This window comes from Barbatula barbatula, assembly GCF_947034865.1.
Source record: "Barbatula barbatula genome assembly, chromosome: 7".
Taxonomy (NCBI): Eukaryota; Metazoa; Chordata; class Actinopteri; order Cypriniformes; family Nemacheilidae; genus Barbatula; species Barbatula barbatula.
In genome coordinates, this window is record NC_136770.1 from 5,415,116 (window position 1) to 5,434,413 (window position 19,298).

At 42.9% G+C, this 19,298-nt stretch overlaps 1 protein-coding gene across 1 annotated transcript; it reads left to right on the forward strand.

Moving 5' to 3' along the window:
• Positions 1 to 15,234: 15,234 nt before the first annotated feature.
• Positions 15,235 to 18,125, forward strand: vstm2lb (V-set and transmembrane domain containing 2 like b; the record flags this gene model as incomplete). Its single annotated transcript, XM_079460060.1, has 4 exons — positions 15,235 to 15,342; positions 17,263 to 17,453; positions 17,652 to 17,696; positions 17,787 to 18,125. The coding sequence occupies exons 1-4, from the start codon at positions 15,258 to 15,260 to the stop codon at positions 18,123 to 18,125; spliced, it is 660 nt and encodes a 219-aa protein (XP_079316186.1). The 5' UTR covers positions 15,235 to 15,257.
• Positions 18,126 to 19,298: the final 1,173 nt, after the last annotated feature.

Consider the following 19,298-nt stretch of genomic DNA (forward strand, 5'->3'; position numbering starts at 1 on the left):
TGAAAAGACAAATTTATTCAGGCAAAAGCCTGAAAATTAAGAATTTTTATTTTATATACTTTTACATATATAAAACTGATTCTTGACACTAAAGGGCACCACATTGTTTAAATAGCAAATGGATTTGTGACCATTTGTGCACCCATGGGCGTGCTGGTCTGAAAACAAGGTGTGTTCAGGCACATTGTATTTGCGTTGCTTTTGAGGCAACTGAAATAGACTGCGCCATTGACCAACTGAAACCTGGTCTTTGGTCAATGGTGCAGTATTTTTTGTTATCTAAAAAGCATGTTAGAAATATGTGTGTAACCAGATCCATAAAAGGAAGGAAGGAGACGTGAACCGGCGAACATAAACTAACTTTTATTTAATAAAAATCAAACGTAAATAACCACAACATAAATCCAGGCCTGGTCCTCTCTCACTGACCAACCGGGTTGCTCATCCTCTTATATGGTCCACAATCTCCTCCTTGATACGAGACCGGTGCGCGTAAAGCTGACGCTCGTTAACACTCCGTTCGTTAACCTCGCATCCCGGCTCTCGTCCCGCCTACCTCGCTAACACCCCCAACGCCCGTCACAGGCCGGGGGAACCCCCAGACTGTGCTTTCTCCTCCCCCTTCCCTCTGGGGTGGGGGTCACCCAGCCTCGGTGGACTATCCCCTAGGGGTATGAACCGACGAGACGAGCGAACAGAGACAGGAGCACTCCGAGCGACCGGAATGAGAGAGGGGAGAAAAAAATAAAATCTGGTTCCCCGACATCCTGCCGCTCGGTCCTCAACCAGCAGTGGTACTCTCCTTCACAGTGCCTTGCGGTGGCCCTGAGAGCCAGACCTCACGCCCCCTGGCGGCCGGCGGTGGCCCCTCTGGTAGGGAGACAGTAGCGGGTCCCCCGCCCCCTGGTCCTCCCCTTTGGGCAGACGGACGCAGGCTCTGGCCTCTGGCAGGCGGTGGCCGCTCTCGGCACTTCTGCCCCCTGCTCCTCCCCCTCGGGCGGACGGACCCAGGCTCCGGCCCCTGGCAGGCGGTGGCCGCTTTCGGCTCTGCCGCCCCCCGCTGGTCCCCTCTTGGGCTGATGAGACAGGCTCCGGCCTCGGGCAGACGGTGACGACTGGCCCCGCTCCCCATGGCCCATAGCCAGGTACTCGACGGCGAGGTCTCCTCTGCTCCAGAACAACCGCTTCGGGCAGCCGCTGGCCACTCGGCGGCGAGGACTCTTGGACAGCATGTCTCTCCTTCCTCCCGGGTTTCGGCATCACTGTAACAAGATCCATAAAACGATGGAAGGAGACGGGAACTGGCGAACATAAACTAACTTTTAATTAATAAAAATCAAACATAAATAACCACAACATAAAATCCAGGCCCTCTATCACTGACGGTCTGGTCGCTCGTCCTCTTATATGCTCCACAATCTCCTCCGTGATACGAGACCGGTATCGTGAGTGTTAACGAGCGTCAGCTGTTCGCATCCCGGCTTTCGTCCCGCCTACCTCGCTACAATGTGCATTAAAGTGGATGCACAGCACGACTGCACTTTGCTTATTACACACAAAGGGATGTGCAGCAGCACACAATAATGACAAATATTACATAATTTAAAATGATACAAATAATAATAAATGGATTACAATGTAAAAGATTAGGCCTATTATTGTGGATATAAAGTACAGTGAACTCATGTTCAAGAAACCAATTTGAAATGATTCGAGCTTTGTGATATGGTGCATTATCCTGCTGGAAGTAGCCATCAGAGGATGGGTACATGGTGGTCATAAAGGGATGGACACGGTCAGAAACAATGCTCAGGTAGGCCGTGGCATCTAAACGATGCCCAATTGGCACTAAGGGGCCTAAAGTGTGCCAAAAAAACATCCCCCACACCATTACACCACCACCACCAGCCTGCACAGTGGTAACAAGGCATGATGGATCCATGTTCTCATTCTGTTTACGCCAAATTCTGACTCTACCATCTGAATGTCTCAACAGAAATCGAGACTCATCAGACCAGGCAACATTTTTCCAGTCTTCAACTGTACAATTTTGGTGAGCTCGTGCAAATTGTAGCCTCTTTTTCCTATTTGTAATGGAGATGAGTGGTACCAAGTGAGGTCTTCTGCTGTTGTAGCCCATCCGCCTCAAGGTTGTGCGTGTCCTGGCTTCACAAATGCTTTGCTGCATACTTCGGGAGTCAAAGTTGCTCTTCTATCAGCTTGAATCAGTCGGCCCATTGACCTCTGACCTCTAACATCAACAAGGCATTTTCGCCCAAAGTACTGCCGCATACTGGATGTTTTTCCTTTTCACACCATTCTTTGTAAACCCTAGAAATGGTTGTGCGTGAAAATCCCAGTAACTGAGCAGATTGTGAAATGCTAAGACCGGCCCGTCTGGCACCAACAACCATGCCACGCTAAAAATGATTAAAACACGTTTCTTTCCCATTCTGACATTCAGTTTGGAGTTCAGGAGATTGTCTTGACCAGGACCACACCCCTAAATGCATTGAAGCAACTGCCATGTGATTGGTTGATTAGGTAATTGCATTAATGAGAAATTGAACAGGTGTTCCTTATAATCCTTTAGGTGAGTGTATTGTTGAATCAATAGATTAAATTTACAACTATTTGAAAATATGAATTCAAGACCTTTGAAGTTCTCCAGGCACATGCAACCCTTGGGCCATGGAATACTGAACTTCTTCACACATTTCTGGATGGTCTAAGAAATGCTTTGTTTGAGCGAGACCAGCAGACAAGTTTGGGACAATGTGAGTTTTCACTGTTGTGTCCAAATTTAGAAATGTGCTCATTCCACCATACAGCCCTTTCCTCAACCCAATAGAAGAGTTTTTCTCTGCATGGCGGTGAAAAGTCCAAAACCCATATACGAGGGAAAATCTCTTTCGGGCAATGGAACTGGGCTGCTGTGACATAGACATGCAGTCTTGTCAAGGCTGGATCCGCCACACTAGAGGTTTTTTTGCCCGTGTCTGGCAAGGCACAACATTACATGTGATGTAGATGATGTCCTCTGGTCAGAACCAGCTTTAAAGAGCTGATTCTTAGGAAGAATAATGTAAGACATTTTCTTTTCTTCTCTTTTTAGTAATATCTACAAAATTCACCATACTTAGGTGTGATTTATTTTTACCATATGCAATAAACCTTGCATTGATGGATGCCGTGTTCTCCATTTTTCTCTGTAGTGTCTGATGAATGCTCTTAGTGATGATTTCAATCAATGTGTTTTATCAATTCTGAAAAACTGTAAGTTGCATAAATTCCAGACTTTATTTTAATAAATGTTTGTATGCACCAACATGGCAGGCGGCAGCTTCATTGTTATGGCATCATGAGCAATCCAGTTCTTTATTATTGATCAGTGGTGTAGTCTGATGGAGCGATGTAGCCAAGGCAACCTTCCTGTAATGCAACCATTTAAACAGCAGTGTTCAGATTAAATGATTACAGCACCACTTTCCCACAATCATCCCAGTTTGATTTGGGATGGGTAAATCATCTCCTGCTGAATCGGGTTGACGTCCTGCAGAACAGTATAGAAAGGTAACATAGAAAAGGATAATTTCATATTTTTATTCATTTATTTATTTTTCTATAAACATATAATATTATTTAAGGTTTCCAAAATTCAGTCGCAGTTTACTGTTAATGTGATTCCCCAGACACTCTCTCCCTTAGAATAAAAAAATGTTTGGTACATTAAGGCATCTAAATGTAAATGATTTGTTTGGCAAATCTGTTAGACAATTTGTTAAAATTGTTAAAAAGTATACAGTATGTGATTGGAACAGTATACATTATGTAAATATGTATATTTCATAACATAGAATTAAGAATAGCCTAGCTGAGTATCTTCAGTTCTGCAAACACTCACTCTTGCAGTGTTGTGATCCTGTGATATTCACCTGTCCAATTTCCCAAGGATCCTCTGACCTTTACGGTGTGCCGATGGATAGTCAGTGAGACGACTGTGAACAGCAGAGAGCACTGAGCAAGAGAAAAAAAAGCATTTCATTTCGTTTGTGACATGATCGAGTCGGTCGGATGACATTTCTGCTGCTATAGAAAGAAAATAGTAGAAGATTCTTGTGGCCTTGAGATGTAATGGCCTCTGTTATTGAGTTTTGCTATACCTACTGGAAGATTGAATTGCTTTTCTTTTTTATATTGTGTATTCTTGACTGTAATTTTCTCATACTCTTCTTTTAAGCAACCTGCGTAAGTGATACAACAATATCTGCATATGTTTATTGACGCAGGATTTTTTGTTTTTTTCTAGGGAAACGATTTCAACGTTCCGGAAAGAACGGTATAACTCAATTTATTCACCTGATTTTTCGTTTAGTAGCAGTTGTTATATCCGATGGCACAGCTGTGTTGTAGTTTTTTCCAGGTGTATAACAAACCTCTTGTTTAAACATCAACTCACTGAGAACATTGTGTTCTTTCTGAAGGATTTGAAAGCTGATGTCTTTCAGTTTTTGAGACATTCCAGGCATAACACAATTGCATTTTTCAAAAGTGTATGTGTGCACAAGATGAATTAAAAAAGTTTCCAGTATGCAGATGTGGGAAAGATATACTGTACACATGGCACAGTCCATTAACTATGTGGGTAGCAATGTGCAATACATTGTAAATTCAATTACAAATCAAAATATAAACTTAATATTATAGAACAAAATATGGAAGTCATATTGTTTTCTTTTCTTTTCTTTTCTTTTCTATTCTATTTCTATTAAAATTATTATTAATGCATTAAAAAGTTAATAGATGCTGTTAAAAATATTGGGGTTTGCTTTGTGCTATCAAAATCGTGTCTAAGAAATTGGTTTTAACTTTTAGTTAGTTTGCAGGATTCTTTGTAATATAACAATGCCATGTCCTAATGACATCATCAATCAGGAATAATTTTTAGAAACATCAGCGCAAATTTCAATGAAAATCAACTAAAGATTTTATAAACTATGTTTTGTTTTATCCCAGAACATCCCATCCTGTTATAACCAAAAGAATACTAAAATAAATGTCATGTAAGCCAAGCCTTAGATGCCAAGTTCCATGCTGTACTGCGAAATGGCTTTGTTACCCCTTTCACACGTGAGCAATTAAAACACTTACCATTTTATGTATCCCGGTGATTCTTAAAAGCTCATTTTTTAATACTGTTGCCATAGTGAATAAGAATAAATTACTGGGTTTAAAATGCACATTATGTAACCTCTGCACAGGAGGGTTTTCATGTCAGGCTCACAGCATCAACCTGCGGCTCATTTATAATGAACAATGCTCTCTATGTGATTATAGTAAATCTCTTCCTGTTTCTATTTCATTATTATGCATCTTATTTAAATTACACATTTGCACCCGCACATATTTATGCAGATTGCAATTCAAGAGTCCTTATAATCAGAACTGATGAGCAAATCATAACAGTTCTAGTTGCTATTGCCTACATTTTAACAAAACAGGACCATTGAAACACCATGTTTACTGAAAACCTAACATGGTTTTCTTACTATGTTAATGTAATGTCAATGCCTTCATGCGTACAAAGAAGGCTACTGAGGTATTTTCATTACAATTGTAAAAATAAAATGGAAAGTTTTGTTTTGCAGCCTGCATCTCGGAGCTCTAAAGAAGCTGTAATATGTAATAAACTTGCTGGATGCATATCAATATTTAGAACGTCAGGCTAATGACTGTTGCTTTGGCTGTCCGTTTACACGGAAACAGCGTTTTAGGGGACTATAAGTGCACCTTTTGAAAACAGTGCCGTTTTCGCTGGCAGGTAAACTGCAAGTCGGTACAGTCTGAAAACGATGACGTCACGTGAGTATACAGGTATATACGCTTGACGTAGATGAAATTACCATTTTAAACAATAAACTGACACAAAGACATTTCAATATGTGTCATGGAACATTAAACAACTTTTGAACAGTCCTCCGTCTCCACATTTGTAAATACTCACTCGGTACTTCCGCCTACGCCAAGCGTGACCTTTTCAACGTAATTACGTATGACGTGAAGTCATGAACGCGCATCGCAGAAAAGAGCAAGGTGTTGCAGGTCCCGATTTCAGAGACCCAGCAGCCAGATTACTGTAACCTGTAAAACAGGGATAAAGTCAAAAGAAGACAGGAGAGTTGCATCTGCTCTTTCACAGCTCCTCAGTTGATCTGAGGACGCATGCGCAGTTTGTTGTTCTTCTCGCAACTCTCCGATCAGACTATCAAAATAAGAGTCCCTTTTTTTCCCTTCCATATCTCTCAATTAACAATAGCTGTTGAACATAAACGCTGCATAGATAAATTATATGGTGAATAAACTTAAAACAATACAAAATAAGAAACATTAAAATAAAGCACAACCTTACACAATTGTGTACATACTTTGTGTGTATCACACTCTCCCTGACAAAATAAGAAAAGCTCTAGTAATCAACTTACACTTTTCATTACCACACACTTTAACCACTCTTAATAAACAGCAGCAGTAACCCCATAAGGTGCGTGAACTTGAGGAAAGTACATGTGGGGGTAAGTGACGGGTGTGGTGTAATGGTGTAAACCCCAAACAGGCATGTGTGAGATGGGGTAAGCAGTAACTGAATTCAGTGTGGGTGTGTAAGGGTGGATCGCGGGTTGGCCCAACATATCGTAGGTATAAACCTGTCTTGGCCTCCGCTCTCTAGCTGACCTCCTTACACTGGTTTCTCCTTCCTCTTCCAGAGCCTCAGTTCTGTCGACAAAATCAGTGTCACTTCCGATATTTGCTACATCTCCTCCGTCAGCGTCAACTGGATGTAGTGCCTCAAGATAAGTAGCTGTTCTTCTCTCTGATGGACTCTCACTTATCCTCTGCCCTTCTCTGTCCTGAATCTGTCCTGGGCTTCTCCCTCCCGGCATAACCTGAATGCTTTCCCTTACAGGATCTCGCTCTGGGGGTCTGTTGCTTCCTGATGTCGGCCTGTCGACTGGAGCTCTTAACCAGTATCCTCCTGCACTACTCTCTTCATCAGAGCTGGCTAGGTCACAGTCTCTATCATCCAGATTGTCATTGTCTGTATCTCTCACAGTCTTTTTCTGTCTTTCAGGTCTCTTTGATCCAGGTGTTGTCGTTGGAGCATCAACGGGTAGGTCGTTCACCAGTAGCAACAGGTTTCGATGTAGTGTCCTGGTCTTTCCACGGTCATTGTTTTCAGGATATATGACATACACAGGGTTCTTCGATACTTGTTCCTTCACAACATATACAGCCTTTTCCCAGTAGGACCGTAACTTTCCTGGGCCCCCTCGCTCACCAAGGTTCCTGACCAACACTCTGTCTCCTGCTTTCAGCACAACCCCTTTCACTTTTCGGTCATACTGTGCTTTCCCTCTCGCACTTGACTGTCGACTGTGGCTTTCCGCGATCTGGTATGCTTCACTCATTTTGTGTGCCCACTGCTTTGCATATCCCTTCGGTGTGATCTCTTCCGTTGGTTCCACCAGGCCGAAGATCAGGTCAACTGGAAGGCGAGGATGTCGTCCGTACAGCAGGAAAAAGGGCGAGTATCCTGTGGACTCGTGCCGTGTACAATTATAAGCATGTACAATTTGCGGTAAGTGATCCTTCCACCTCTCCTTTTCCTTGTCCGCTAGTGTCCTTAACATCTGTAACAGGGTCCGGTTGAACCTCTCAACTGGATTGCCCTGGGGGTGGTATGGCGACGTTCGAGAGTGGCCAATACGAGTGAACTGTCTTAAAGTGCGGAAGAGTTCGTTTTCAAATTCACGACCTTGGTCGTGATGCAATTTTTCCGGGTATCCAAAGCGCGGGATGTAATCCTGGAACAGGCGTTCTGCAGCAGTCCGTCCCGACTTGTTCTTCGTTGGGTAAGCTTGGGCGAACCTGGTGAAGTGGTCCATGACCACAAGGATATATTCATACCCTCCGCGGCTTGGCTCCAAGTGCAAGTAGTCAATGCATACCATTTCCATGGGTGAGTGTGTAGTGATACTACCCATTGGTGCTCGGACATGTACGGTAGGTTTCTTCTGTTTTATACAGGGACACTTCCTGGTCACGTACCCTTCTATCTCAGTCTTCATGTACGGCCAGTAGAATCGATCCCTCGCCAGGCTGAGTACTCTCTCTGTCCCCACGTGTCCCATTCTGTCATGGAGGTGTTCAAGGGCCAGCTTCTTGTACCTACTTGGGAGAACTAATTGCTTCCTTCCCATTGTCTTTCGATAGAGAAGTCCCCTTTCCACATGCAGCTTGCTCCACTCGTACATGAACTTTCTGCTGGTTCCAGTTAAGTTTCCTCTCATTTCCTCAGTTGGATTGACTCCATCAACTTTCCACTGCCTTACTTGCGAAATCACTGGGTCCTCCTCTTGGGCTTTGACCAACTCTTCCAGTCCGACTGTTGGCAACCCCGTGTTGAATGTCTGTACTTCATCTTCGACGGTAGACATGTACAAGGCAGCGATCCAGGCCACATCCTTTTCTCCGGCTACACGACTACCCTCCCAGGCCGCTTGTACAATGGTGGTAGGTAACTCCTCTGTGCACTCAAACTCAAAAGCTTCAAGGTCCAGTGGAAGACGGGACAAAGTGTCGGCATCGATGTTAACACGCCCTGGCCGGTATTTGATGTCGAACCGGAAGTCAGATAACTCCCCAACCCAGCGATGGCCCACCGAATTCAGCTTTGCTGTGCTCATCACGTATGTCAGTGGGTTGTTGTCAGTGTACACCGTGAAGTGCTGGGCATAGAATAGGTAGTCCCGGAATTTTTCACAGACTGCCCATTTCAAGGCCAGGAACTCAAGCTTTCCACTGTGCAACCGATAGTTTTTCTCAGCTTTTGTCAGTGTCCTGGACCCATATCCAATTACCCTTGGCTTCCCCTCCTGTCGCTGGTAGAGAATCGCCCCCAGGCCCTCTTCAGACGCGTCGGTGTGGAGCGTAAAAGGTAGGGTAAAGTCCGGATATGCCAGCACTGGTGGTTTCTCTAGCATGCCGACTAGTCTCTCCAGGATCTGCTGATGATCTCGCACCCATTCTACCGGAGTCTTTGAGGGGACCTGTGGCCCTTTAACTTTCCTTCGGTTGGACCCACCTTGCTCGGCCCCTGTCTTTGCCTGTAGCAACTCGTATAGGGGTTTGGCAATCCTGGAGAAGTCCTGGATAAATGTCCGGTAATAGCTGAGGAAACCCAGTAACCTTCGTACATCCCCTACTGTCTGTGGAGTCTTGCGTGTGAGAGACCGAACGGCTTCCTGGTCTCTTGGGTCTACTCTCACTCCTTCTGCTGACACAAGGCGCCCCACATACCTGACTTCGCTCTGGAACATCTCACATTTTTCAGGTTTTAGTTTGACACCGTGACATCGGAGAGCCCTTAGTACCCTCCTAAGGCTTTCTACATGCTCTTCAAACGACTTTGCGTAACACAAGACGTCATCCAGGTAGGGTATGCAGCACTCATCTCTTAGCGAGTCGAGCATCTCTTCCATGCTGCGTTGGAAAGCAGCCGGCGCGTTTGACAGGCCAAAAGGGATCCGAACCCACTCATAAAGCCCCCAAGGTGTAATGAATGCAGTCATGTGTCTGGAACCCTCGTCTATGAAGCCCTGGTGGTAGGCCTTACCCTGGTCTAGAATGCTGAACCAGGAATATCCCCCAAGTGTGTCGATTAACTCCTGAATCCTAGGCAGTGGATGACGATCTGGGATGGTCTTCTTGTTTAAGAGCCGGTAGTCCACGCAGAGCCGCAGTTTGCCATCTTTTTTTCTAACGCAGACAACTGGAGCGGCGTATGGCGACTTGGACTTGACAATCCATCCTTTGGTCAGGAGTTCTTGTATGTAGCCTTTGACTTCACTGAACAGGGGTTTCGGTACAGCGGAGTATGCTCGTTGAACCGGAATAGCATCTTCAAGAGTGATTGACATCTGCAGACTGGGGATACATCCGATGTCATCGTCGCCTTTGCTGAAGACGCTAGACTCCTCGTATAACATCTTCTGTACAAGTTCACGTTGACTGTCACTTAGATGCCCCAAGTCCACAGGAGGATGCCACAAGCCAGTGTTCCTATCTGCCACTTGTGTCCCTGCAGTCTGAACCCTCACCATTTGCCTTGCTTCGCTTAATTGTCCCGGATCCACGATTCTTTCTATCTGCTGAAGAGTCCCGAGAATCGTGCCCTGCGGTAGTGTTACGTCACATCCGGTACAATTGCCTATGGGTACAGATACACATGGGTCACCTCTCTTGGGTATCTCCAGAAGTCCCCCTCCGAGATCCAGGCATCTTAGATGGGTGTTCTCCTCTTGTGGTTCAAACAAAGCGACAGAGCCCAACTGTGTTAACTTTGGCGTGATCCGGCATTGCACCCAGGCAATCTGCCCTGATGGGATGATGACTCCTCTCTGTCCAACCTTTAGACGACCACATTCCTCTTCTTCTGTAGTGAGTATGACTTTGATAAGGGTTTGGGCTTTCTCGTTTGGGACATCAATGGCACCAGCTAATAGAGCAGTGAGTGTTTCCGTGAGCTGTTCGGGTCGCCCCTTAATCAGTTCCTCAATCACATTGAAGCCCAGGAGTGGTCTCTCAAGCGGCATTTTGCTAACTAGAAACGGTACATTGATGGAAAGGCTGGGATCCTCGTTTCCTATTAAGTTAACTGTAATGACTGTCCATCCGTCGAATGGAATAGGATCTCCATTAACAGCACATACCTCCAGATCGTTGCCACATCCAAGGAGGTCTTGCAGTGGTCTCACATCAATATCAGGCAGGTATTTCTCTTTCCACTGACGATCAACCATGCTGACCTGTGCCCCGGTGTCAAGCAGTGCCCTCACGGTGAGTCCATTCAAGTTGCACTGGGTTAAAGCTTTGCTTCCTATCAGCTTAATAATGGTGTCAGTTTTGGTCTGGCACGTCCTGTGGTCCCCATTCAGGTCTGTTGATTTATCATTTTGTCTCTGGTTGGTATGTCTTTGATCTATTGCTATTCTTCCTCCAGGTTTGTTCAGTGTTGAGTTGGTGTAAACAGTTTGGGACTTTTGTTCTGCGGTCACTGGTGGTCCCTCTACAGTGGCCGATGTCCGTTTCCCTGCCACTGAGGTCGTCTCAAGCATCCAGCTGCCCGGTGCCCCTCCTCACTGCAAATGAAGCAATGTGGACAGTCCTGACGCCCTTCTTCTGTACACTTGGGACAGCCCCGCGAGCGTGTCACTTTGCGGGGAGCTGGTTGACCTCTTAAGCATTGGCACCCTCTGTCCACCTGTGCTGCCATGGAGCGTTGTAGTGCATCCACCATGTTGGTTAAAGCGTCGAGTCTTGAAGTCAGTTGTTTGATCGGGTCATTTTGGTTCTTTTTCACAGTAGCCTCTATTTTCGCCCCCTCTTCACTGCAAGGTTCACTGTGGACTTGGGCACTACTTGCTGTGGACTGCTTTGTTCTGGTCAGGGGGCCCAGCCGTCGCAGTCGCTCATTTTCGTCGCTTGTAACTTTCATTACGTGTCTGAGGATGGCATCATCGGTCACACTACTGTCAGCAAGCAGTGGCTTCAATTCGCTGCGAATATCCTTGCATCGATGACTCAGGCCCTGGTAGACTGTGTGTAAAAACACATCCTGCACGGTGGCTACACTATACTTGCGGTCTGAATCAGTTTGCCTCGCTGCGAAAAGTATCTTTTGTTTCAACCCCATTACACGATATAAAAACTGCTGGGGGGTCTCGTGGTCGCTTTGCTTGGTGCACATCAGTTCTTGAAATAGTTCTGTGCTGCTCCGATCTCCCAGATGTGACTGGAGGAACCCCTTTAACTCGGTTACCGTCATGTCATCTTTATTGATCAGCATGTCTTTGAAGATGCCGGGTTTGATGATTCTTAACACACCTCTGACAATGTCGGTATCGCTGAAGTTCTCTCTGAGGCCAGCGTCCATCTGTCTGCATACATTGTTATATGTGATGTCTGACGAGTGGTCGCCAATCTGGCCTCCGTGTATCTTGAACTCGCGGGGCTGGATACATGGGAGTCCCAGCGTGGGGAATGTACTGCTCTGAGTAACCCGCTGAGGTCGTTCAGTCTGATACAGGGGCGGTGGTGGAAAGGTGCTTCCCTGCTCTGCACCTTGGGTCAGGTTGGTGTGTCTGGTAGGTGACATATGTGAACGGATCCTCTTGCCAAGTTCTTCGTACTCTGCAAGCATTTTTTGCATATCCAGATTAGTTTCAGAACCAACCCCTCCATCACCCCCTGAGTTTGTGAGATGCTGGTGTGGATAAGTGTCATCAGTAGGTGATGTGCGTGAAGTATGTGTGTTATGAGTGTTTGTGTTAATGTCAGATGGACATATGGCAGTGCAAATCTGTTTTGCTGATTTTACAATCTCTTGTAATGACAACAGTCCACTCATACCTTGATCCTCAGTCTCAAGCAAGGATTTACTCGACATGAAGGCATCGATGTACTTGAAACAACCGTCACAGTCCTCCAGGTCCAGTTCAGATGACTCTTGACCTTGTACAGGCCCAATGGCCTTGGCAATGTGAAACAAATCGTCAGCCTTTAGTGTGGTCAGATCTTTCCGGATGTCCCACACCAAGCATTTCCTCGTACGATCCACCATGATCTCGTTCTACGTTGTCTCCTCCGTTGCAGCCTCAACCTCAGGATGGAGATAACCGTCTACAGATCACCTGGCACAAGCCTCGTGTCTCGTCGCCCGTGGATGTAGCAGCTGCCGCCCTCGAGCGCAATGTCGCCTGGTCCCGACGGTTCTGAGATGATTGGATCAGCTCCCTCTGTCACGTGAAGCTGATCCCGGACGAGCCCCCAAGAATCTGTTGCAGGTCCCGATTTCAGAGACCCAGCAGCCAGATTACTGTAACCTGTAAAACAGGGATAAAGTCAAAAGAAGACAGGAGAGTTGCATCTGCTCTTTCACAGCTCCTCAGTTGATCTGAGGACGCATGCGCAGTTTGTTGTTCTTCTCGCAACTCTCCGATCAGACTATCAAAATAAGAGTCCCTTTTTTTCCCTTCCATATCTCTCAATTAACAATAGCTGTTGAACATAAACGCTGCATAGATAAATTATATGGTGAATAAACTTAAAACAATACAAAATAAGAAACATTAAAATAAAGCACAACCTTACACAATTGTGTACATACTTTGTGTGTATCACAAAGGCAAGCATTTGTTTTTATAAAGCTTTAATTTATTTTTGAAAATTACCGATCGTTTCGCTAGATAAGACCTTTATTCATCCTCTGATGTCGTTTAAAGCCCTTTGAAACTGCACTAAAATGTAAATTTGACCTTCAACAGTTTGGAGTCCATTGATGTCCACTAAATGAAGAAAAATCCTGGTATGTTTTCATCAAAAACCTTAATTTCTTTTCGACTAAAGAAACAAATACATAAACATCTTGGATGACATTGAGTAAATTATCCTGAAATTTTATTTTGAAAATGAACGACTCCTTTAAGGCCGCTGTAGAAACGACATGATGAATTCCATGTAAGGGTGATGAAATGGCTCATTCTAAGGTCATTAAGGTCTTATAACACCTCTGAAGACATAGTTATGTACATTTTATTGCATTTCTGTCAATAATCCTCCAAAAAATTACACATTGGACCTTAAACTTAATTGTAAACCATGTGAGATTGTTGAGCTTTGGCAAAATAGTTTGTCTAGATTTAGTTTTAGCAAGAGTAAAACGTGTTATAAAACAGTAGGTTTGTGAGAAGGCAGTAAGAGTGATTGTGATTGAATAGTGGTGCCATTTTCTGCCTCTCAAGGGCAATTATCATGCCTGTGAAATATCAGCTGTCATGTTCCGGACACATAAAAGCTTCACCATTTAGAGATGACAAAACAACTGACCTCATTCACACAGCCACCTGTCTGTCTGTCTGTCTGTCTTGTTATCTCTTACTACACAGTATGTATAATGCAAATTTTCATATTGCAATCTAATTCTATTGCAAGACAGAACTTTCATTTTTGGACAGAATGTAATCTATTTAAAATATGAGCAGATGGAAACTAAACATCAGCGATGTGTGCCCAAATGTCATAGAAACATATTTCACGTGCAGAAACATCATTTGCTGAGGCAAGCATCAATATTCAACATTACTATTTCTCATGGTTGAAACTCTGAATATACACCCAACCAAAGTATTAAACTTTGATTTATTATCTTAAATTGACTATTGCGCAACCAAGCCATGAACACTCAAATCAAACTTTAAGGGATAATAATTTATTAATAATTCTTTCACCATCTTCAAGAGCACTTTCCATGGTAACATCTTGTGGTTTACATCATGGAATCTAATTACTGTCACAGGAACTTTCTTGGTTGACATTGTTTATTTTCGTAGTAAACATATTTAGCGTTTCCTTTTTTTTAAGCAATGCTGCAATGTACTCTTATTTTTCTGTCATATTTGCATCTGTTGTTGAAGGCTGTTTCTGAGCTGTGCATCTGTTCCAGCTCTTGGCATCTCTTCGAAATTGAAGCCAAAGTAGCTGCCATCACTCAACCTGAAACAGAGTAATGAAAACTCATTGGCAGATGCTCTGATGGCATGTACAAGGCTGTCCAAAATGTTCAGTGGAAGTACCATTGATGTTGAACATACCCCATAATGATTATATTATAGCTCTGTTTTTGACCAAAATAAAGCACAATTCAGATTTTTATTAAGAAAAGATTACAAATAATTTTTGTTGATGGAGGATTCGGTAACTTTAAACTCTCTCTCATAGCCTATGAAAGAACTTGGCTTAACAGATCTGATTCTCTATGATTAGGGATATTTTCTTTACAATTATAAATATGTGTAAGAGCAATATTATATAAAACCAACAGCAAATCGTATCTTAACAGGTGTCTTACACTAAAATATTAGTGTTTTTCTAATTACGCAATGGATATGCGCTGCGGTTTTAGGAATAAATCAACACCTTGCATCCTTCCGCCTAATTGAAAATTCCACATCACAACGCTCTTCTCCCGCCCGTGTGTTCCTCCGCCACGGTGACTCGAGTAATTAGTGCGCACCGGAGCGAGACGCAACGGAACCGCGGCTCGATCCGGTGCCGTCTCAGCGTCGGTTGCGATAAGATTATATCTGCAAAGGATTCAACGTTTACTGCTGATGAGTGGAAAGACTAGTTCGTTAGGAGAGATGCTTTGGATTTTACACTATGTGGGACTTTGTGTCCAAATTATCTGCGCAAATATGGAAGTGGATGATCGCGTCTCTGGAAACGGTATGTTTTGAAGAAGAGATGTCGACAACCTAGTGAGCTGCATCCATATGCACATTTCTGAAAATGATGCTCACAAATGATGGCTAGGTTGGATGCTCACCAAGTTCTCACCAAGTGTCTTTATTTAAGGGCTTTTATCTATGTCTTAGTAAGTAAATTCATTTAAGTTGTTATTGTAGGTTGCTATGGAAGTGTTGAGAGAATATGGCACCTTTCTTTAAAGAAAACTTTAAATGTTTCTAAATCATTTTCGTTTTGTTTTATTTGACATTTTAGGCACACCTTTATTGAAGAAAGTATGCATTAAAAAGGGGCTGCAAAAAGCCTTCTAATATGTCCACGGTCTTGTCAAACATTTATTTAAACATTCAGATGCTTTTTTAAATGATAATCTAGCAGGTTCGTGAACACTTAATTATTTAGGATTTTAGAAATGTTTTTTGTTACATTTAACAGTTCTTTACTTCTTGTTCATCTTCTCAAAGAGCAGATTCGGATCGTCTTCTCTTGAAGTCTCACAAATGTTCAGACCTTCAAGGGCATTCAGAGCCTGTTGTGCCTTTTTTAGGAGCACCCAGTCAACCAAGACAACACCCTCTCACCACAGAATTCCTAGCACACACTTCCTGAAATGTTTTACCATTCATTTACTTTTAGGCAAAGTCTCAACAGACTCTTCTCAACCTGTTACAGTAGACCTATTTAATTTAGTATGTTAATTGTTATAAACTCCTCCATTTTTAAGATGGTGCTCCTGTAGCTCAGTTGCGTTTGGAGTGGTTGGGATGTTATGGTTTGAATCCTGCACATGATAAACGTATGTTTTATGCACCATAAATCTGCCAAATTCAGAAATGTTTGACAGCATAGTATTGCATAGTTATTTGTAATCGCCCTTTACTTACGGTTGACCATCTATAATTTTTTTTAAAGTGCCGTTGAATATACATAATTTTTATGCACAGCTGACTGAAAACAAGATACATTCTCATTGTCTTTATTTCACAAAACAACACAATTGTGTGCCGTCAGAATGCCACACAGTTTTTCTGTTTTTTCTTTTGGAGCCCAGGTAGGTTTTGTCTCTTGAATTCTGCTGGGAAATGACTCTGTTATCTCCCCAGTGAATAATGTTTTGTGAATGTTGTGTAGTTTGATGCACTACCTGCCTGTTCATCAATACAAACAGAATGAGCTGGTTATTGATTGGTTACCTTTGAAACACTAATCAGTTAGTACACTACAGCCAGTTATTCCACTGGGAGTTCATAAATCCTGGCTCTGGCTCAAATCGATTTTGCCTGATCTAATATAAATTTTCAAATATTTTACCAGGTGGCTAATTCGTGTGAATTCGTATGATGTAAATCCTACAAAAAGATTTTTAGAAAAAGCAATACTGAAGCCCCTCCCCTAAACCAGAAGCAAGCTGACTAGATAAACAAAGTGAGAGCTGGTTTAATAATGACTATAGAGGGCTTTGTTCAAATGGCAATATCCAGCTGGGTATGACCTCAACTGTCTGTCTTCATCAACACGAAGGTCTTTCTCCTGCTGAGATTAGTGAACCCCTTGTTGAGCTGAGAAAGAACAAACATCATGATGCCATCAACCATTTCAGATTTTCATTTTTTTCTTTCTCACAAACCCACACAAACTCTGTCATGCAGGGTTATACCTGTTGGCAGTTGAAGGTTATGTTTGCATCTGAATGGGCATTTATAACCTCATAAAACAGATCCTGAAGTTTTCGCTGACCCATAGAATTAAACTGACATTTGTAGCATCTGCAGCTGCATTACATTGTGACAGAGTCACAAAACGATTTGATGACCACTAGATGTCGCAAGATTTCATAACTGGACCTTAAATAATAAAATCTAGTGATTCATTACTACAGTTCTCTCTCTTTCTTTCCAGCTTTGTTCACTGAGGTTCCTCATGACATCATCTCTCAGGCCGGAGACGATGTGGAGTTAAAGTGTTCCTTCAGGGGAGCGGGTTCCTCCTCTGTGTCTCTGGAGATACAGTGGTGGTACGCTAGACGCAGTCGAGAGAGGCCAGAAAAATCTGGATGGACAACCAAACAGGAAAGCACAAAAAAAGCCTTTGTTATTATACCCTGCATGTTATTGTTTATATATGTTTACATTAGCAATGAATGTAGAAGAAAAATCTACCATTTTGGGCTAACTTTATGTAATAATCATAGACATCATTTAGAGACATAAATAGACATTGATGACCTCATTTTTGCTTCTCAACAACAGAAACTTCATTTCCCGTGATCTGCTTTTGTGTCTCTACAGGGGCTTTCACAAAAAGAAACATCAAACGGAGAAACTAAGATAAGTGTGAGTTTCTCATTTTTTGACACTCTTGTTAATGTGCACCACTTCTATATCATTTGCAAGAGTGGTCAACAATACTATACTTCTGTTCAGGTGGTCAAAGTGGTCGGCAGCAACATCTCACACAGGCTTCGCCTCTCCAGCATCAAACCGTCAGATGAGGGCACGTACGAGTGCAGAGTCATTGATTTTAGTGAAAGACGAGCTCAGCAACATAGAGTTCAAGCATATCTCCAAGTACAGCCAGATGATGGAGAACATAAAAACAAGTCAAACAAAAACCAACCTGGTGATGATGACCACCGGAGGATTCGCCATAAGATAGCGGCAGCTCAGATGAGGCAGGAAATGGACCATCAGTTTCCAAACGTGGGTCTTCAACACCATCACAAGGTGAACAAAACAGGAAATAAACACCAATCAGAGAGTTAAACACGCATGCAACGCACATCAACAGTGACTGCCCCGATGAAGACTGCACAATCTAGAGGAGGGGGAGATGAGAGGAGGAATTAGTTGTGAATACAAATGATAGAAGAAATGAAGAAGGAAATAAAAACAGAGCAGAGGTCCTTTTAAACCATTCTGTGGTTTCCTGTTATTGACTAAAGTAAATGACTGATTGTTAGTCATACACATATAAATGTTTTATATTTGTTCACCAATATTGATTTTTTATGGCTGATTCTAATATGTTAAATTGAAATATAAAACACTAAAGGCAGACAATGACATTGGTATATGATATATAATGTTTGTAGCGACATCTATGTATTCTGTCTACTCATCTTTGGTCACGACTATTGTGTATGTTTTATTACAATCTTTGAAGTAAGAGCTAGTTACTAAATGGGCTTTTACATAAATGTTTACTACTCTGAGCTTTTTCTTTTAACTGCTGGGTTCCGCTTTGTTGTCCTGTAACTTTTTTAATAACTATATGTAAATGATCTTGTATTTAAATTATATGTAATCCCAAAGGAATTGGTTTCCATTCTGTATTCATAAATAATTCAACTTTTGTCTACTTTGTCATTAAAAAAAAACATTGGCTTTTAAAAAGTTTTGACATTTCACTCTTAACTGTGCGTACAAACACCTTAAGAATGAAATATGCAAAGTTGTATACGGTCTTACCCACATCAGGTCACGGGAGTTCTGCTTTGGCTGGCCACACAATAAAAATTTTAACCTAGACTTTATCCAAAGAAATCATAAATTATGTAGTTTAGGAATGTTTGATTTCTTCCCTGAATCACAGTAACTGCCACCCTGGTCACAGTTTTGATAAGGCTGCCTTCGATGGTATAAATTCAGTAGCCAATGAGATGGCTATTGTTGCATGCTTTATAGCTGAAGCGTCCACAACCATGTCACAAAAGCGCCATTTGTGTTTAAATTGCCATTACTTCTGCACTCATTGGAAGTGATCTTATGTGCTGGGAGTTCTCAAGTTTACTGAAACACAGCAGAGCACAATACCAGCGATATGCTTTTATAACGTTTTCACCAGCAGGTGTCGCCAGCATACAGTGTCTCTTTACAGAGGCTCGAAACCTCATTAACTCTACTGAGCAACAGCGAAATTGATATCCCCCTGGTGGC